Genomic DNA, 18,555 nt, shown 5'->3' on the forward strand with positions numbered 1-18,555 from the left:
TTAGCATACTAATTAGCATACTAGCATAACCCAGGAAGTAACAAAAGCCAGATGTATGTGAAAATGAACCTGGTGTATTTCACACAATTGTGTCTATTTTTGCACTTTGATCTTCAGAATCCCACGCAGAGCCAGCTAGAGTCTATCAATCTGAGACGAGCCTTTACAAAGCATGGCCTACATGTGGGCCTGTAAGTAGCCACCATATCCTGCTGATGTTGACTCATCGGCAACCTATGTATGTGAAACTGGTAGCGCACAAGCCCTGTCTGATAGGCCTACATTTTGTACTCTTGGATTGTTCATGCTGTAAATTTATAGAGGCGAAAAAGGCCTCATAAAGAAGGAGAGCAGTTTATGTTTTGTATTTAAAATCTGCAAACTAACCTTGCTGTAAGTTACTGGTAAATGTTTGGTTATGAATATGATGTATAAAATTGATATTGGCGTTTTCAAACTCGCTGAGCATACGTTTTTACAGAGAAATAGAAAGTTAACGTACCTCGCAACCTCGGTTATTAATTCCATAGACGTAATGACAGTTTTGTTCAAACAACATCGTCAAAATAACATTTATTTTCAAAACAGAAATACTTTACACATAAAAAAAAGATATTCAATCTTAAGGCCAAGGGCCCCCCATTGGCTCAGGGCCCTGGGCATGTGCCCACTTTGCCCATGCGATAATCCGTCTAACTCATAGGTATCAGAGATTTAAAAGAAAATGTGATTTCATATTGTCACAACTAAAATACCCAGCATAAAATAAAGCTGTTGATAAAACCTCCACCTAAACTATCCACAAAATGCAGACTGCATTATATATTAAAATTAAATAAAACAATAATAATCAAAGAACATGATCAAATCTGACTCTGAAAGGAGCCACTCTGCACTGTGATTACTTAAACGTTTGATGTGCCGAGTTAACGTGCAATTTTTTATATTGTTCACTGCTTTTAGGCTGCTTACTTCCTCTACTGTTATTACTGGCACAGACTTACTCAATGGGAATTCGTTATTTAGCGAGAAACGTAACACGAAAAAGAAAGCGTGTTAAAGTGAGTGAGGAAGCGGTGGATGATCATAACGGCTGGATTTGTTTGCGTGGGCCGGACTTTTCCGTAGGGAGTAGTTTTTAGGGAAGAGGTTACAGTATAGCCTACAGTAGATTGTCTTATTGGCAGAAGTTCTTTTTAGTTCACACCATCATGTGACTGTCAGTAACACACTTCTTTTCACTTGACAGCGACCGCAGCAGACTCAACCCTGTTCCTGGACATGCATTTAAACGTAGCTGTCATGTTATTCGGCACTATTTTACTGCGCACAGACGTCTGACAGCGTTTTCTGCCAGCTCCGCGTAACATACCACCAAAGATGTTTTGGTTCATGCAAGGACTCTGCTCTCTGCCAGCGTTTTTAGTCATCTGGTCCTCGAGCACTTTCATTGTTTCCTACCTTATCGCGCTTCTCAGGGGTGATGTCGACATAATCTTTCCATATATAAGGTAAGTTTTATTTCTGTATTTTACACGTTTTTTTTAGAAAAATAACAGAGAAACCACTTGTGCTGTAATCTTTAAGACGTAAAATCTGAGTGATAAAAGCGCATATCGATAGTTTACTTTCAGTGATTTCAGTGACGAACTATTTCAGCTGTGACAAACTTTAGTTTCGTTTTCCTCCACATTAACTTGGCTGGTACCCAAACTCCAGCTGCTCGTTCACATCTGCAGCCTTAGACCTCAACTTTTCACTTCCTCTTTTAAAATTAGACTTTCATATCAAGAAGAGAAGACTAATATATTAAATTTAACAAAATAAAACCTACATTTAATCCCAAATTAAGAAAAGTTCTGATACTATCATAACACTTGGGCTAAAATCTGTATCGTCCTTTTTCCTTTTCAGCGACACAGGCGCAAACCCCCCTGAGAGCTGCATTTTTGGCCTGATGACATTCATTTCAGCATGTGCAGGTATTTTTTAACCCCTTTTAGTATGACATTTTGCAATAACCCCTCTGTAAACTGCCTCTTTTAGGCAACCGTGGCCTTTCCCAAGGGAGGAAGCAAACTTTCCAAAGATATCACTCACATTTCCCCTTTTTTCTTGATAATGAAAGTAGACTTTATTTGAATGGATTCAAGAGGAATTTCGTTTTTTATACTAAACGTTTACACAAACTTGTGATAAGTTAACAATTTGACCTCTGCGCAGGAACAGCCACCATATATGCCAGGTACAAGTATGTGGAGAAGCTGAGTGAGGAAACGAGGGTGGTGAGCCCATGCCTCAATAAAAGTGCTCTTTACATTGGGATGTTGTCCTGCTTGGGCATGTGTATTGTTGCAACCTTTCAGGTATGTCTTCACATGTACCTACATAAGTGCACATTTTATTTGTATGTAAAAAATATAGCGTTTGATTGGATATTTTTCTACTTATTGGTTGCAGGAAACAACAGTGACGATAGCTCATGATTTTGGAGCTCTGCTTTTCTTTGTGTCTGGCGTCTCCTACATATGTCTACAGACCGCGATATCATATAAGGCCTATCCGTTTGGGTCCTCCATGACTGTGATCGGTGTACGTTTGTTTATCGCCACCCTTGCTACCGTGGCGTTTTTCCCCAGTATCCTTTTACAGAAATCAAATATGTTAACATCTAAAAATAGAGGCCTACTTGCTCTTGTTCCTTGATGTTCTTTCTACTTTGTAACACATTCATTTAATGCATGTCATCATCATTATACCCTAACAGTAAATGCACGTTTCCACTTTCAAGTGTTAACCATTATTAAATGTAATTTCCTTAATAATTCAGCTGTCATCTGTGCGTTCTTTGTGAAACAAACTAAACTTCACAGAGACCCTGAAGACAAGGTAGGCTTCTTTATCGCAATGTCATATTTATCAGAAAAACTGAAATTATTTGATTTAAGGAGATCAACACAAATGAAAATGAGGATGAGAAATGATGAGACTAAAAGCAGAACCAGATATGCTGACTACACAGTTGTACACAGGTCCCACCAACCTGAGTCAAGTGTTGCAGTTGAAAGGATGTGAAAAATAAGCAAGTCAAAAAGCTTGCTAACAGAAAATGGAAGTATGGTTTTACTTTGTACAGATAATAAAAAACAAACAAAGATATCTTGAATAATTAAAGGGATAAAATAGTATAAATAACGCATTACGTTCTATGTATAGTGTAGTATAAATTGTTGAAATAGTTAGCTAAAAGTATAAAAAATGTCAATAGTTTAAGTATAAACATTTTCAAAAAAGTGTGAGCAGAATTGTTAACTTAAAAGTATAAACATTTAAAATTGCTAGCTAAAAGTATAATAATTGGAAATTGTTAGCTTAAAGTGTCAACAGTTGGAATCGTTAGCTATAAGTATAAACATAGTTCAAACTGTAAACATTTGAAATTGATAGATTGGCAGATATGTTATTTTTCTGAACATAAAGTATATCATATCAAAATCGCCAAAAAGGGTTGGAAAATATCTGCAAAAAATCCAATATTGTGCGTCCCTAGCGTAAACAATTAAAGTTGTTAGCTTAAAGTGTCAACAGCTGGATTTGTTAGATTAAAGTGTCAACAGCTGGATTTGTTAGCTAAAATTACAAACCTTTAAATAGTTAAAACCAAACATTTGAAATAGTTGACGTTAGCCTAAAGGATACTCAGTTAAAATCGTGTGTTATATTGAATGATTTTACGTTTGTGGAGCGTTTGTTGAAACCAAAAAAGGAATTTGTAGTCGCCACCTTGGACCTCCTAAAATTTTAATGCTCTTTTTTTTCTGTTTGCAATTTTCACACTTTATATGCCAAACTTAAAGAAACTTATTTAGAAGATAAGAGCTTAATCAAAAAATTCTGTTTTTGTTGTCTTCATTATTTTGCATCAACACTCACATATTAAATTTAAACTAATTGCAGCATGTTTCCCTCTTTCAGGACTATCCCTACCATGTAGCCAGCGCTGTATGTGAGTGGACTGTTGCCTTCAGCTTCATTTGCTTCTTCCTCACGTATATCGACGATTTCAAAGTGAGTATCAAACCATTAAACTGAAACTTTTTTCCAAGAATCGTTGGGAGATGATCTCATTTCTCTTCCTAATTTCCCCCACAGCTGTTCACCTTAAAGGTGAAAACAGAGTACGAGGGTCATTCTTGATCAATCTGCAGCTGCCAGGAAGACTTTGTACAAATATCAGTATTTTCATGTGTAAAACATGTGCTGCATTTATTTTTGTAAAGCTGTTATGCTCGTGCATTTTGTATGATTTAGTGTTTTGTATCACCTGACTGAATTTTTTGGTAGAATATGGAAGGGACTTTTGACAGTTATTTTTACATACATACTGGCTGTGAGGTGTAAGGGAAAAAATAAACTGAGCACACCCTGTAACTTTATACTTTTTATACAATCACTTTGTAAGTGTCTTTATTGCTGCCTGTGTTCAGTCAGTCGTTACTTTGCACTTTGCTCCTGACTGTCAAACCAGCGTGACGTCCTGTCAGACCTGTGACCACTAATAAGAAAAGTTCATCACACAGTTAACCCATGACCCCTACGTGTTTTTATCAGACGCTGTATTTTAAATGGGAAAAATGGGATTATAATTCAAATGCTGCCACTTTCTTACGTACAAACTGGTTATATTTGTATAGCTGAATATTGTGACAAATTAAGAAGAGAGCGTCTTGTATTTTGCACTGTTTTATGTTCATTTGAAACTGCTGTTTTTCTGCAGTGCAGCTGTTGATATCTCTACAGCCTGGAGGCAGCTCATGTAACGGGAATTAGGCTATTAAGTAGATCCGTCTGCTCGGGCCAAATTGAATTGCTATAATATAATGAACAGGAATTAAAGTGATTAGCCTTAAAGACACATTTTCCCTATGCTTTCATGCCTTTATTCTTTGCTTTAGAGCAGCAAAGCTCACGTCTAGTTGTACTCACAAGTCAGTCTTTAGCAAATGTATCTATCGTTATCGCATTAAAGAATACTGCCAGTGCTTTGCTCTAATCTTGGAATGGTACGACTAACATGTGGTTAATAACCTAAATTGTTTCTATGTAGAAATTATGTACTCTGACATACTGACAGGTTGCTTGAGATATATTTATTTACAGTCATTCTCGCAAGGCTGTGGCAGCTGAGATTTTTGTTGCCAAAATGAACGATGATTCTGTAGATGTCACCCGCTCTCTTATCTTTAATCTTCTTGTTAAGAAGTTGAGACGAACGTATTGTAATCCAAAGAGACAATCCAGTGCTGTAATGTTCAAGTGGACATAATGGAGATCACGTGAACACAGATCATTAACTTGTTCACTACAGATTCTGTCTCAACGAGGGAATGTGTTTTTAATTTCATTAAAGTGTATTGGAAGCGTTTTCCTTATGATTATCATGTACTGTACAGACCGTGGTGCACTTCTGAGCTGAAGAATAAAGATACACTTTTTTAAGCACTCTGTTGAGAGTTTATTACAGAAGCAATTTCCAGAATTCTCCACTCTTTTTCACAATCATTATAGTGTAAAATCCATTCATAGAAAACTTCTACATGAATTTCACCATTTCTCAGGAGCTACAGTGTTCTTTAATTTCTCAACATTTAGATATTTTACATGTTTACAAGTAGCCACAAGTGATGAATGTAACGATAAGTTGGCACAAATAACAGAGTCGACACACACAAAAAACGCTGCTGATTTACATCTTAGTGCAAGTTTGTTTTTTACTCTTCATTCCAGCAGAGGTTAGTACATTGTTTTTTCTTGAAAAACATTAGAACTCTATAAATCTCAATGAAGATTAAGAGATGATCAGGAGTCAATCCAGAACCAGGTAACTGTGATTATGATCATAACCTTTAAACTTTCATTGGTGCCACATGAGGGAGTTTTTTCCTGTACATGCAGCAGCTTTGGAAAACCATTCAGATTTCATTCATTAGATTTGCACTGTCATCATTCTTAAATCTCTGACTCATTTAAAGGAGAGATTCTTCCCAGGAAAAAGCCACTGTCAGTCAAAGCTGATGCAATTTGTAATCGATAGATGCAATAATATTTGAAGTTGGCACCATAGCTGTGAGAAAGTTGTACAAGCAGTTTGTGGTTTCGCCCCATTCTAAAGTCCTACAACACCAAGTGTGCATTGCGCCTCTCCCTCTGAAAGGAACCGGGCAGCGAGAGACGCTGGAGTTAAATACTACTGTTTCTCTGCAGGCAACGGCACAGAGCGGTAAAGAATCTGGAATATGACGAGAATATACCGGTGGATCGTCTAAAAAATCTTCAGGTCTGCAGTCTACATTTTAAACCTGACGATTCTGAACGAGGCATGACATCGGAGGCGGGCGTCCTACATTGAGGAAGTGTAGTTTAGCGAGCTCCCTGGCCTCTGCCGTTTAACATAGTCTGATGGAGATTTTCCAGGGCCCATTGGAGAAGCGGATAGCGTCCTCCAAAGGCACAGAGCCAAATTGCTTCTTTTTTTTGTTCTACCATAACGGCATTAGCTCCCCATAATAGCATGATAGCACTGATGTTGAAAATCGGCGAACTGGCCCTTTAAGAGTGCAAAAAGGTCCCGGTGGTCTTAATGCTTTCCAAATTAACTTTATTTTGTTTAAAATTAGAAGTACAGATCCTTAGTAGCCTTATAATAAATTTGCTATAGTTTTTTCTCCCTCCAACATAACCACTCTGAACTTTTATAGTCACTTTTATAAGAAAATATCCACTTTTTGTCTTGTGACAAGATAGTCAAGTCTTGAACTTGTTTATAATATTCTGTGATTAGACATAAATTTGTTGCTTTTTTATGTTAACATTTGAAAACAAATCACAGTTTTTGATGCTCCAATGTACAAAAAAAACAGGCAGCATTAAGCCTTCAGTTAAAGGACAAATCGTCAAAATATTCCAGTAAATTCATTTAAATGACATTCTCCAGAAAAACAGAAGCTTTTTGGGAAGTGAAGTCATCACATGATGGAAGACGTGATCATACTGGTATTGTGACACACAGTATTTTGACACCGGCCTTAAAACAGAATTAGAAAGTACGTGTTCAACATTCAAAGTCCAACACAGATTTTGTGTCTGTTTTATCTTGACCCTGTACTTCTGTAGTATTTTAAAAAATTACTTGCTACTGCCATGTTCTAAGGACTACAGCTTACATAATTAACATTGCAAATGATTCCCTCTTGTTGGAAAGAATAACCGCATGTTAAAAATGCTGAATGTATCAAAATGAATGAGGTCACTGATGGACCATAATAAAACTATCTCAGCTCTTTGAAACTGAAATTACAATCACTCTGGTTTGATTCTCCTTTTTCAGGCACTTACATTTGCACCCTTGCAGTCTTTACAGGCACACTACTTCTTCTTCTCTTCATGAGTACAGGCCTACAGAGGCTCAGATGGGCTTTACAGGAAGCTTTTGAGGTGATGGGGACGGATGAGTGGCCTCAGTCGCTGAAAGATGATTCGCTGTCCGAGCTGGTGGCAGCAACATCTTGATCCTCTGTGCTGCCTGCTGCTCCGTTGGGCATGGGGGCATCGGGGGTGCTGGAATCAGGAGTGAAGGAAACGTTAGAGATTAGTTTGATTAAAAGTTGGACAACAAATCCACATGAATGTAGAGGGTTAAATATATTAACTCCTGAAAAACACTCACTCAAGCAAGTTAGGATCCAAACCCTCCAAGACCATTTTATTCCTTATAGCCATAACTGGAACTCCCTGTGATAGAAAAAACACTGGTCAAAAAACCCACTAACACACAGCTTTTTTGCTTAGTGGGTAACAATCGGCATTCAGAGTCAGGTGAAATGACTCTGCAGTAGACCCGGGTCATTATCGCCTCGGCTCCGATCGGCATTGATGGGAACACAAAACCCATGTCGACACGCTAATCTCCGCCCCCTTTCCGGCGCGATGCTATGCTCCATCGGTAACTTCTGAGACTCCTTGTCATCTCAGTTACAAATTGCGCCCGTCTCCGTCCAAGCAGCGCTCGAACATCGTTCCAAATGTCTCTGTCCCCGAGTTTGACACACAGACTGAATGTATCTGAATAGATACGATAAAGACCTAACCACCGTAACATCTTCACTGTTTACTAACCCTGTCTCTGGCGCGTTTGTGACGTCAGCTGGTGACGCAGCAGAAAAGAGACCGACAGGAGTATACTTCACTGGCAATGGGAAAAGAGACAATCAGCATCTATAAGCGGGTCTTCCCGGGTCTGAAAAACCTGCGTCAGCGCACTAATTTCGGTGGGAAAGGGACATTTTTGAGACACATAACCTATCCTATAAAAAAATTAGCAAATAATAGGTAGAACTTACCACTTGAACCATTTTCAGGTATCGGGCATATCGTGGATCCTTGGACACTGTCATGACATTCTCTGCAGCAACTTCTTCTATTTGTGTGGTTGTAGGCTCCGGTACAGTCTGAACAGGCTGCAACATGAAAAATACAACTGTATAAAACAGCGACAACAATTTAGACAGCCCAGGGTATGAAATGTGGTGCTCTGTAGATGGTACGTGTTTTAGGTTTAAGTCTTAAAGCTCCTGTGAGGAACTTTCAGTGTGTGTTGATTTTGGCGCCCCCTGTGTGTGACAAAGCAGTACCTCTTATCTCTTTGCTGATTTTGTTCTGTACATGCTTAAGTGGTGGCTTTTAACAAACAATCTCATGTGAGTGTGTCACTCACTTTAAACATTTTGCCCTCGAAAATGTAGCTGTTTCAGACATTAAAAATAACTATACAGAAATAATCAATGTTGTCGCTGATGGTCTGGTTTGCTTTTGAAGGTCATATAGTGTAATCAAAATTAATTTCAGTCCGATTCATAACCAGCTAAATAATCCTCACAGGAGCTTTAATACTAAGCATTGTCTGTAGCACTGGCTAGCTTAGCTTAGCATAGGAAATGGAGGCAACTATTCAGGCAAACTCTAAAGCTAAAAAAAACACCAAGCAGCACCTCCAAAGCTCACTTGCTAAATGTGTTTAACTGTACACAAACAGAAGTATTAAATTACCACTTGCAGTTTTACTTCTCTCTGAGCATGTTTGCTTCCTCGACACTTGTGGTCACAGTAAGTAAGCGCAGTAGAGACCTAATAAAAATATGTAAATAAGCGAGCTTTAGAGGTGCTGGTGGGTGGATCTTGTCACCTTTGGACAGAATTACCTTGTTTCTAGTCTTTATGCTAAGCTAAGCTAACCATTTACAGCATTTAGCTTTACAAAATACACATTTAGCAGACTTTTAATAAGTCTGTATTCGTAACAGGGCATCTACTGTGTATATAATTCATACACACGGCATGGTACAGTAGGGTACAATGTGGCTGAAAAACAGTTGTTTAATTGCATGTCTGTGTATTTACCTCCGGGGGAGGCAGGGTCGCTGCTGGTGGAACATTTGCCTGGCTCTGACAGACAGTAGTGGGTCCATTAGACTGAGCAGGTTGCTGCTGACTGGGTCCATCTATTGTGACGTCCTCCAGCCCAGGAATAGAGGATAGCTGCTCCAAGCATCACAATATTTGATACATGGTCAGTGAATGGACATGACATGCCTGTGGAGTGTCATAAACTGCAGGAGGAATGACTGAAAGACTCACCTTTGCCTCCAAAATGCACAGGGTTGTTTCAATCTGCTGTATGCGAAGGGATATGTTTGAAAGTTTCTGTGGGAAAGAAGTTTGAGAGTTCATGAAACATTAAGGAGGTTGTGTGTTAAAAGATAGTGGTCAGGAGTAAAAGTAGACATACAAACCTCTTCACAAACTGTAGAGAAACGATTGAGGAAGCGGACTGTGTGCACGACAAACTGATTGAGATAGGCAACCACTCTTCTCTGCTGAATGGCAGGGACCTGAAGGCAACACAGAAGAATATATTTAAGGAAGGAACTCAGTGCGTAATGTACCAAGGAAATTAAGTAATGAACAAAATAATGATATTTCTAGCCAATAGACTACAACAAACTATTGCATTGGTTCCATTTTAACACACTGAAAAAGAGAACAATTTAGCAAGTGTCAAAGTGTAGCTATGGTATAAGTATCTATGCTAAATGCAACATTTTTTAACCACATCTCAGCAACCTATAAAGTATTTTACTGGAGGAGGACTTTTATTATGAGGTAACAACAACGTGTTGTTTTATTATATAGTTATATTAAAGTTATATTTCTTTTGGTCTACAATGCTTTGTGCATTAAAGAGACTGTCGTATACAGGAACGTACCAGATCTGTATTTTAGCTTGATCATCTTACAAATAACAACATGACAAATGTAAGTGGCATCTGTGTATTTCTACAATTAACACGGTGAAAATGCCTAAGTGAAAATGTAGTATCTGTGCATTTACTATGTGGCTGATAAAGGGGAAATATGTGACACAGAGGGATATACTACAGGGGAAAATAGGCAACTGTTTATAGTTAAGGATGTAGTGCTTTATGGAGAGACATATATCCATACTACTGACTATGCAACTAACCCTTTGAAAATTGCAGAAATTCAATGGAAAACTTGAACAATTGCGCCCTGTTCGCTACGTAATATCTGCTAATGCTAAACAAATAATGGGGGATTTTTTTTCAGTACGGTAACCGTCACTGTCTGACTTGTTAAACAGCCTAACAACCTTCAGCTGTCAGTTTTGCTTTGCTCTGTTTCGTCTCATTTCATCAATACGTAGCAGAACGTAAGACAGCTAGCTTACGGTTTGTGTCAGCTAGCCACTAAATACAAACCTTTGTAAGATCAACGCCAGAACCCACAATCGGCAGCCCGTCCTCGTCCATGTTGGATTTTTAAACTTCCAGCAGATAACAGATGGGTTTCAGTTCTAATATCGATAATTTTCCCTGCAAAAAGACAAAAAGCGGTTCATAAAAATATTTGCTGTGAAATGTTTCATGTGACTCTGGACTGTGTGATCGGGTTGGAACGTCACACACGGCAGGCAGATACTTCCGGTAGAATCAGCCAATGGGATTTCTGATGTTAGCTTTTATTTTGAAGTCTACTTTCCCGTCTGCGGAAAACGTCAACATCCGGTTCGATTTTGAGAGCCAAGACAAAAGTTGGTCTGAAATTAAAATACCAATCACCACTGTTAAGTTTATAATCATATCAGCAATTTATTTGTAATGTGCTTTTCATAAAACACAAGAATTGTTTAAGCATAACACTCTTTATTCAGTGTAGTTTACAATTAGATTGGAGGACAGACTTTTGTTTTGAAAAGAGGAAACGCAGGGGACGAGTTGAGGAAACGGGCGCTTGCGTGCTAACAGCGCATGCTAGCTCAAATAAATCGAACCACATTATTTTACACTTATTCTGAATGCTGCTGGAAACACATTGCAGTAATGGAGGTCATTGGATCAATAGAGAAAATAAATGGTATGTATATTAATAATCTGCTCAGGCTGTAATCTAAAGCCGGCTGTGTTTATATTAGTCAGACAGCTAGCGGGACCCGTCTAATTAAAGGAAACATTAGCTGTCCAAAGCTGTCAGGCTGTTGCATTAGAGACTTATTTGATATATTCAGATTATTTTTATTATAATATTAAGTACTACATTTAATCGTTATTTGATATAGAAGACAGCAGAACATTACTTGGTTGCACATTTAAAAGTCCCAATAAAGAGATTTGTCCAGCAATTATACTGGTTCATATTCATATGGCAGTTTTTCCTGGGGTAGATTTAACAGTAATTTATTAATTTAGCAAATTAATTTTTATATTATTTTATTATTATTTATTTCCACTGTGAAAGAACATATAAAGACAATATTTAAATTTAAATTTGTGCTACTTAGTTTGTTTACAAGTGCTCTCTTTTTGTTAAAAGCTCATTGATGCCCTCAATGGACCATTTTTCATACTACACTCGTATGTTTCAGACCAGAGCCTGCCACTTCCATCTCTTCGCCTCCTGGTGCCTCCATTGCAGCTCCTGTCTGCTGCTATGTGGCAGTTGGCGAAGCAGAAAGATGTGATGAATTACGAGAAGCTCCAGGAGTTTGTCTTCATGGTGACTGAGGCGGTCCCTGGACTGCTCAACCTCAGACAGAGAGCCCAGCTAATCCTTGGTCTAAGAGCGAGGGTGAGCAGGAGTTTTGTATAGTATCATATTGACTATGATACATTTAATGATTTTGCAGTAACAATTTGTTGATATTTCAGTTGATTCTGGAGCTTTGCAAAGGTTCAGCGCGGGGTTCTGTTGACTCTCAAGCGATCCAGAGCTACTTGGAGAAACTCCCAATCACGTCTGCACACACAGATGTAAGTACAGTGAAGGAATACCATTTTAAAAGCAAATGATTGAATTCTGGATGAATGATTCATAAGTTATCCTACTTCTTGCAGTACAGGGATGCAGAGGTGAAGACAACAGAGTCAACTTTCATTGCACTTGTTCAGAGCCTGCTAAAAGATCCAGTCGAGAGAGCATATTTCTACCAGGTAAGACAGATTTTAATAATTTCTTAGCTTTAGATTCCTTAAAATTAGCTTAATAATAAGATACAATGGAATGATCTTTTAACAGGAGGTGTTCCCAGTGGAATATGGGTCACAATACGATGCTGCTCTTCATGTGTTATTGTGGGAGCTGCTGTCAAAGCTGGAAAAACTGCTTCCAGTACCAGACTTAAAACAGGTATTCTCTCAGTCAATCCAGATGTCTCAGGTTGGACTAAACCTGCAGAGAAATGTGTGATTTACCGGGAGCTTAAACACATCTGCTCTGTGATTACAGACTGCAGCCTGGCTTGGCTCGGCTCCGTCTGTTTTGGAGGAATGTGTTCAGTCGTCGCCTGAAGAGCTGAACTCAATCTTCTGTCACTATAAGAGTTCAGGACTACTGAAAATGCCATGTGAGTAGAGCTAGAGTAGGGGCAGAAAATTGCTGTTTTAATTAACCATTAAATTATTATCAAACAAAATGCCAAGCGTGCTCTTTTTCCAGCCTCTTACTCCTTATTTTCTTTTCTTTTATCCAGACGGCCCGTCATCCACCATCGGCAGCTGCATCATGTCTGCTTTATCCATTCCTCCTTCGCAGAAGACAAACATCTCCGTCGGACTTGAAGCAATCCACAATTACGCTAATGTACTACACCCCGTCACTTTTGTCGGAACAGACCAGTACAGCGTCGTGGCCGTCTACACCGAAGTGGAAGTCAGAGCGTCTGAAGCTGATGAAGAAATGGTCGAGTCGGCCGAAGTGCAAGTTCAAACCGATTTCTATGAAGAAGAGATTGTGGCTATGAGCGCAGAGAACGCTGGCGGTGAGGAGGCTGGCAGCTTGAGGGCAGACGAGACGAGTGAAACTGCGGACGTTGCTAAAGCTCTTCAGACTCTGACGAAAACCTTTGCGTTGAGGAAGGAGAGCCTCAGTCAAGATCTACAGACAGGAAAGAGTAACGAGTCATCGATTAATGATGAGCTTGGATCAGGAGATGCAGCAAATGAAGGAAAAACACATGAGGAATGTGAAGCACATGACCAAAATGATGAGAGTAGAGAAAACACTGTTGAAGAAGTGAAGGAGGATTTACAAGCTGGAGAAACAGAGAGCAATGTGAACTCTTGTATAGACCTGGAGGATAATCATGAACCCTTTTCTGTCCATGAAGACATGACAGAAGAAGCTCCGGTTTCTGAAACACAGCAGTCTAATGTGCGCCGATCCACTCGTCTACACATGAAGAGCTCGCCCAGCTGGCAGGAGACGTGTAAAAGCAAGAAATCATCCAAAGAAATTACTGAAGAAACAAAATGGTACAAAAAACATTTACACTGTAATCACTAATCGTGATATTATTATTTCCAGCTAACTTAAATTTTGCACTATTCCTTTACTAGTGTTTTACTTTCTAATAGTGGCATTTTAAAGTGATAATCTCAGATTTGTTCTCTTTGGCGGCACCTATGGTGATAAACAGTAATTGCGGGAGCACACTTCCCAGATATCCAGACAGTGCTGCATGTGTGACGTCCACGGTTGGCTCCGGTTGTAACTCTTGATTTTCCTCGCTGACGGTCGCTTTCCTTTTTAGACTGTTTGCTTCATCTGAGCGTCGAGTTTGTTTCTTTTTCTTTGGATTTTCACTGATTTTTGAAGTTGTATCTGTAGTCATCTACCTTTTTTTTGTTTGTTCAGCCATAGTCGATTACTGTTTACCCGCAACACTTGCAGAGAAAAGCAGCCGCTTAGCTCCGCCTACCCTCTCTGGCAGACCAACCACTGCTGGGTGATGGAAAACGCGTCACTAACTGGGCCCCACTTGTGATTCTTTTCCGTGAAATCACCACAGACACCCAGTTTGTAATACTGCAAATGCAAAGGCTTTCATCAGCGGGCCATAGGCTCAATCACCATTGTGTTACCTCATTCGGCAACAGATAGTGACTTAACAGAGATTTATTTATTGTCCAAAAAAATCTGTGTTCCACATTTATTGATTCTCCATCTTTATTTCACCAGGAGCAGAGCTGATGTATCACTCGCCCCCTCCCTCAAAGAAGTTGACAAAGGTATTATTTAAACATAAAGAAGAGAAACATCTCTGACATTTAAAAAAAGTCCACATCATTTTTTCACACCTATTTATTTTTTTTATTTGCAGGTGATTCAGACGAGATGACATCGATCATCTGCACCTGCTCGCAGTGTCCCTTCCACAGCTCTGATGAAAACCCTCCTCACTTCCACATGCCGAGCGTTCGCACTGACGAGTACAGGAAGCTTTCAGGAGCCAAATTTACACCTTCCCCCTCCAGCACAGATGAAATCTTTACATCAATGAAACCTTTCCCCAAAGGAAACGCAGAGCAGAACAAAGCAGAGCAGCCTGACGGTCAAAGCAAAGAAAATGTGTCTCAGTCCCAAAGCAGACAGAAGGCCCTCACGTGTGAAACATGCGGTAAGACGTTCACCCGAACGTCAGACGTCAGGAGACACCAGCTCACTCACACTGGAGAGAGACCGTTTCACTGCTCGCAGTGTGACCGAACTTTCCAGCACTCCTGGGATCTGGCCAAACACGAGAGCAAACATCACGGCGTGGCTATTTCTTTCTCTTGTCAGGTGTGCGGGAACTCCTTCGCGAACCTCCGCTCGCTCACCGTCCACCACAGGAAGTCTCACTCACAGGAGAGCCAGCTTCCTCAGATCTGCTCCATCTGCAGCCAGAGCTTCCCCACGTCCTCCGAGCTGCTCGAGCACAGGAAGTCCCACGTCACCAGTAAGCGCTACATCTGCCAGCAGTGTGGCAGGGGCTTCGACACCCTGCTTGCGCGCTCCCAACACAGACAGATACATCAAGTGAAGCGTCAGTTCAAGTGTCCGCACTGCGAGAAGACGTACACGCGGAGGTCTGATGTAAAGAGGCATCTATCCACACACACAGGAGAGCGACCGTACCAGTGTGACCAGTGCAGCAAACGCTTCTCGCTCCGCTTTATGCTCATGAAACACCTCCGCGTTCACACAGGAGAGCGTCCCTTTCAGTGCTCTCACTGCCCAAAGAGGTTCACACTGGTGTCCGTGCTGGCCAGACACGAGAGGATGCACACAGGGGAGAAACCTTTCCTCTGCTCGCAGTGTGGGAAGGGCTTTTTGTCGCAGGGTGAGCTTTCGAAACATCACAGGTCCCACGTGGACGACAGGCCTTACTCCTGCAATCAGTGTGACAAACGCTTCAAGAGCAAGAAAACCCAGCAGGAGCACATCGTCTCCCACACCGGCGCCCGCCCGTACCCCTGCACCTACTGCGGGAAAGGCTTCACCAAACCATACGCACTCACCAGACACAACCTCATCCACACGGGGGAGAGGCCGTTCCCCTGCGGACACTGCGAGAAGACTTTTCTCACGCTCAGCGAGGCGCAGCTGCATCAGCGTATTCACACGGGGGAGCGGCCGTATCCCTGCAGCGTCTGCGAGCTCAAGTTCAAGAGCTCGTCGGAGCTGGCGAGACACAAGCGCAGCCACTCGGGGATGCGGCCACTGAAGCCGTACTGCGAGCAGTGCATGAAAACATTCGCATCCAAGGCTAAGCTTAAGAAACACATGGAGACGCACAGGGAGGAGGGGGGAGCAGCAGAGTCTGTGGACACGATACAGCCTGAGGAATCAAATAATTGAAGCAATAATAAAGACTATTTAAGAGGTTGAATTAGTTTAAGGAGCTACATGTGTTGACTTTGCTATAAAGTGTGGACAAGGACTCTTTGATACTGTTGCATTATTTACATTCTGAGAAAATGAATTACACAAATCATTGTTTTGTAAAAACAGCTTTACTCTCATTTCTACTTTTTTATGACGTTTGTTACAAGAAAACTACGATTATGTTTTATTCACCAAAGATGGTTGGTTTGAAATGAAAATCAGTTTAAAAAAAAGCTTTAATTAAATAGATTTTTCACACCATGAACTCTGTATTTGTCTTTTTTTGTACTATAATTTTGTGCATGAGTGGGACAAAACACACAAACATAAAAACAAAACATGATATAAAAATCAGAGATAAGTTACGATGTGAAAAGTTGGAAAATCTGTATTCTTATTATCATTAAGCTCAAGTTACAGTTTGGCATTCAGCTAACTAATTTAGACAATCCTTAAGTTTCCTAAATAAAAGGAGAAAAAATAAAGAAGATCAACACTTGTGGTGAGAAAGAAGTTCAAGGCCAACAATCTTAAACCTGTAATATATAATCCAAGCTATGCTTTACAATAACTGCCTCCTTTATGATGTGTGTTAAATTCAGCTTTTGCTGAGGCTGAGTCATGAGGTGTCACTCATAGAAAAACACTTATGCTGCACAAAATGAGGTTTCTACTCTTTGCTTTACTTCCTGTAGCGCCACCATGAGATTGACATTGCTGGTTTCAGTGACATCTCTCAACTGGGTTGATTGTCACTCATGTGTTTGGCTTGAGATAGTTGTTACCTCAACTGTTACTCCAGCACTATCATCGGGTAAAACTTTAAAACTTTCGTTTACTGCATTTCATTCACGTCAACCTCAGCTGTGCTTCATGTTTGGTGCTGATATGCAAATGCTAGCATGCTAATATGCTAAACCAAGATGGAGCACATGGTGAACAATATACCTATTTAAAACTAGCGCTTTAGCATGTTTATGTAAGCATTTAGCTCTTCTCAAACTGAAGCTTCCTAGAGAAGGTAGCATGACATGCCAGTCTTTTTTCATATATAACAATTTAAGAGAAAAAGATTCTCTTGTGACATGTGACCAGTTACAAGCATGTAGACCTAGCTTGTTTTAGAGGTCCTAAGACAAAGAGCTAAAAGAAACGCTGCTTTATTGAGTTTCCTAAATGTTGCTTTAATGGTGTTTTCCAAAAGGGCGATTCTGCAGCCACAAAAATGTAAGAATGGCTTCCCCAGAGCTGTATTTTCATGAGGCTGTATCAGAGGTGTCTTTGGTATCTCACCCTGCAAGTGTCAGGTGATGTATGTCCTTCATTTTTGTCCAGAGTGCACATAAAACCCGGTCAGCTGGTGGTTATAGAGCAAAGATTAATTATAAACACCATAAACACAACCTCATTTCCTCTACGGACCTTAAGCTGTCTGCAGTTAAAGCCCTCTTTTTTTCAGCCTGCTTGCTGTTGAAATCCCATACACTGATGCTTTAGTAAGTCTTGGATAAGTCTGTATAAACCACACATGAGCTTTTGTGGTTGTTTTTTTCAGTTTAAAAGCTATTCTCACATAAGCTAAATGTGAGATCTAAGGCTTTAGTGTTAAATCACATTACCCGTCCTCTTCCCCTGCCGGTCTATCTGGCTATTCCCCTCTCTGTCGTCATGTCACCATTATGTCCTTATAAAAGAAGATCAATTTGAATGTGTTTAATTAACTGAGAGGCTTTAATTAGCTCTGATTGGGCCGAGGGTTGACTGGAGGGAAGTCAATGCTGAGCAGGAATCATTTAACAGGGGGCCAACAAAGTGCAGCTACAGTGAGGGATGAAGTGGGGTGGGGGGAGATCAGCAGGTGGCAATTGGTTTGCTATTTTTAGCATTGCACATGTTACTAAATGCATTTTAGATTTATAAAGAAAATTAACATGAGACAATGATACTTTAAATAATATTTTTTTATATCAGTAGTATAGTCACTATATCTTAAAAGTAAACATGGGGAGGGTTTTTACATTTTACAAAGACATCACACACTCACAGTTTTCTCCAGTTCTTCTATTCCACATATAGCTGATAGTAAAATTCAAAAAGGGGATGCTCCTCCACACCGAGAGAGGGTGTTCACGGATGGATTTCAAGTCTTTCCCACTGCAATCACCTCTCACTTTGACCAGCACGAGGGGCACCAGCGAGCGAGCAGATGTCTGGATGTGACCATCGGTGGAGGAATTTGATGAGCTGTTGATCATGCAGGTGGAAAGAACGCCCAAA

The 18,555-nt window shown here is 40.2% G+C and overlaps 3 protein-coding genes across 3 annotated transcripts; 2 read left to right on the forward strand and 1 right to left on the reverse strand.

Annotated features, from left to right (window-relative positions):
• Positions 1-1,120: 1,120 nt before the first annotated feature.
• On the forward strand, positions 1,121-5,479 carry dram1 (DNA-damage regulated autophagy modulator 1). Its single transcript, XM_069671304.1, has 7 exons — positions 1,121-1,511; positions 1,915-1,982; positions 2,224-2,366; positions 2,461-2,638; positions 2,831-2,889; positions 3,976-4,068; positions 4,153-5,479. The coding sequence occupies exons 1-7, from the start codon at positions 1,381-1,383 to the stop codon at positions 4,195-4,197; spliced, it is 717 nt and encodes a 238-aa protein (XP_069527405.1). The 5' UTR covers positions 1,121-1,380; the 3' UTR covers positions 4,198-5,479.
• Positions 5,480-5,539: 60 nt separating this feature from the next.
• washc3 (WASH complex subunit 3) lies at positions 5,540-11,002 on the reverse strand. The gene is made up of 7 exons (XM_069671258.1): positions 10,836-11,002; positions 9,849-9,947; positions 9,694-9,759; positions 9,457-9,594; positions 8,400-8,516; positions 7,727-7,791; positions 5,540-7,617 (listed from the first exon to the last, which is right to left on the reverse strand). The coding sequence occupies exons 1-7, from the start codon at positions 10,884-10,886 to the stop codon at positions 7,518-7,520; spliced, it is 636 nt and encodes a 211-aa protein (XP_069527359.1). The 5' UTR covers positions 10,887-11,002; the 3' UTR covers positions 5,540-7,517.
• Positions 11,003-11,456: 454 nt separating this feature from the next.
• On the forward strand, positions 11,457-16,447 carry LOC138599814 (zinc finger protein 432). Its single transcript, XM_069671571.1, has 9 exons — positions 11,457-11,490; positions 11,999-12,201; positions 12,282-12,383; positions 12,468-12,563; positions 12,649-12,759; positions 12,859-12,976; positions 13,103-13,883; positions 14,590-14,639; positions 14,732-16,447. Exons 1-9 carry the CDS (start codon positions 11,457-11,459, stop codon positions 16,249-16,251), a joined length of 3,015 nt encoding a protein of 1,004 aa, XP_069527672.1. The 3' UTR covers positions 16,252-16,447.
• Positions 16,448-18,555: the final 2,108 nt, after the last annotated feature.

Source organism: Semicossyphus pulcher, unplaced genomic scaffold (assembly GCF_022749685.1).
Source record: "Semicossyphus pulcher isolate SPU_LCO1_2020_fin unplaced genomic scaffold, fSemPul1.0.p SCAF_20, whole genome shotgun sequence".
Classification (NCBI taxonomy): Eukaryota; Metazoa; Chordata; class Actinopteri; order Labriformes; family Labridae; genus Semicossyphus; species Semicossyphus pulcher.